Source organism: Engraulis encrasicolus, chromosome 22 (genome assembly GCF_034702125.1).
Source record: "Engraulis encrasicolus isolate BLACKSEA-1 chromosome 22, IST_EnEncr_1.0, whole genome shotgun sequence".
Taxonomy (NCBI): Eukaryota; Metazoa; Chordata; class Actinopteri; order Clupeiformes; family Engraulidae; genus Engraulis; species Engraulis encrasicolus.
The window spans coordinates 44,364,988-44,367,487 of NC_085878.1; the positions used below are offsets into that span (position 1 = coordinate 44,364,988).

The window sequence follows — 2,500 nt, forward strand, 5'->3', positions numbered from 1 at the left end:
TATGTGTGTGTGTGGGCACATGTTTGAGTGTGCGTGTGTGTGTGTGTGTGTGTGGTGGGGGGCTAGGTTGCCAGGAGACACGCGGTAATGGAATCTAGCGGAGCTATTAGCTCACTGACAGGAACACAGATCAAGCGGCGGGCCCTTCTTACTTACTCCGGCCCCTGAAAAGCACCCGGAGGCCCCGGGAAAAAAGAGATCGAAAATCACAACCCCCTTCCCCGACCCACCCTCCCTCTCTCTGTTTTTTTTTCTTTGGCAGGAGCTGGAGATTGGCCTTTTGGCTGCGGTGAAAAGGCTGGTAATTTGGCCGTGCCTGGACTGGAGGTCGGGGCTTTTTTGAAGGGGGGTTGTGATATGGGGCAAGGGACTGGCACTTTGGCCTTTTGGTGTGACAGGGAGGGGAGAGGTCGTGTCTGGGTCAATGTCGGCTGCTGCTGCTGCTGTATAGGTGGTGGATGGACCCTAGCTGGCAATCTAGTCTAGGTGGGTCCTGATATGGTCCAGGAGCCATGTCTCAACATGGGCAGATGACAAGAATGAGTGCAGGGGAGCTATTCAGATTTATATTTAGTGGAACTGTTGTTCAGATCAGCATTACACAATTAGTATTACTGTATTACAACAAAGAATCCATCCACAGTGTAACGGAGAAGCCAATATATGATTTTCATTCATTCAATTTTTTTTTTTTTTTTTTTTTTTTAAATTATTTGTATTCAATTCAAAGTATTTTTTTACTTCAATGTCTTTGTGTGTCTTTGTGTGATTTACTTGGCTACCGTAGGTGTCTACTGTATAGTTACGTAGTTCTGTCTTTGTATAATTTACTTCAACATGTCTGTGTCATTCCCTCCTCTTACATAATGCCACACAATCTCAAACTCTGCCCTTACGTAAGACAAAACAGAGCATTTTGGAGGCCCGTGCAGTCCAGTCCAGTCCAGTACCGTACATGTGGGGGTGAAGGCCCAGGACTGGCCCGTGAGGTGCTGCCTCTGTGGAGAAACAATTACGAGAGGCACCACCCCACCGCAGCCACAGCTCTGAGTCTCTGTGGGTCAGTGGTGCTCAGCATTTAGGCCCTGGTAGTAAACAGCACAGCAAGAAGCAAGGGTTGCCAGATTTGCTACTTTCCCACCCCAATGAGGCTGTTTGAGATGTCCATCGGTATTTGGCAGATACTGTATGTATTAGGCATAAATGTTTTTCTGTAGATGATGGCCACAGATACCAAGAGAATTCAGTTAAAATTGAGCAGGATTTAGTGCCTCCTTGCGGTTTTGAGCATTTATTGGGCTGGGAATTACCAGACACATCTGGCAACCTCGGCAAGAAGCACTGGAGCCTCCCCAAGCTGTGCTGCTTCTCTACAGTAGAGTAGAGTGGAGTACAGTAGGGATCCAGAGTCTTGCGGCAGGGGAGGTGGAGGATAATAAAGTGGTGCTGAGGAGCTCTTGAAGGACACAGTGGGAAACAGTAGTGTTGGTGTGGGAGAATGAGAGCAAAAGTGTGTGTGAGTGTGTGTGTGTGTGTGTGTGTGTGTGTGTGTGTGTGTGTGTGTGTGCGTGCGTGCGTGCGTGCGTGCGTGCGTGCGTGCGTGCGTGCGTGCGTGCGTGTGTGTGTGTGTGTGTGTGTGCGTGTGCGTGTGCGTGTGTGTGTGTGCTTACTGATGCAAGAGATAGTCCATTGCATTGATAACATCCAGCACAACATCTCAATTATCAGGAGTATGCCATTTATGCATACCTCTTTGCCTCTTTGTTGAAATGCCAAATGACTTGACAAGTAGTGTTAAGTCTCTCTCTCTCTCTCTCTCTCTCTCTCTCTCTCTCTCTCTCTCTCTCGCTCTCGCTCTCTCTCTCTCTCTCTCTCTCTCTCTCTCTCTCTCTCTCTCTCTCTCTCTTTCTCTTTCTCTCTCTCTCTCTCTCTCTCTCTCTCTCTCTCTCTCTCTCCCCAGTCTCCTAGGCGGCCCCTGGGTGTGTCAGGTGTGCGTGTGCGGCGGCAGCTCCATTTCCGTAATGAGTGGGCGGGCTGGAGCGGCTGGTCCGTGTGCTCCCGCAGCTGTGGGGGCGGAGCCTCAGTCCGCATGCGCACCTGCATCACCAGGTAAGAACTGAGACCCTCGCACACACACACACACACACACACACACACACACACACACACACACACACACACACACACACACACACACACACACACACACACACATACACACACACATATCCTAGACTTGTGTCTTCCATATATACCAGGTGGTCATCGTTAAAGTTTCTGCATACTGTAGGAATATAATTAATTCTGATCTCCTAAAATGTACCAAGCGTGCGCTGTATGAGGTGTGAATTGAAGGTTTGGTTGCAGGGCCGGCCCTTGGCATAGGCAGTATAGGCAAATGCTAAGGGCGCCACTCCAGTAGGGGGCGCCGCACCAGAGAATCATGGATTTTTTTAAAAATCGAACGAATCTAATCTAATCTAATCTATTCTTAAGAATA

At 49.0% G+C, this 2,500-nt stretch overlaps 1 protein-coding gene across 1 annotated transcript in view; it reads left to right on the top strand.

Annotated features, from left to right (window-relative positions):
* The window catches only part of adamtsl5 (ADAMTS like 5), a 56,056-nt gene that overhangs the window by 18,184 nt on the left and 35,372 nt on the right, over positions 1–2,500 (top strand). Inside the window, exon 4 of the mRNA XM_063187853.1 lies at positions 1,961–2,109. Within this exon, the coding sequence (XP_063043923.1) occupies positions 1,961–2,109 (149 nt within the window). The remainder of the gene's footprint in view (positions 1–1,960; positions 2,110–2,500) is intronic.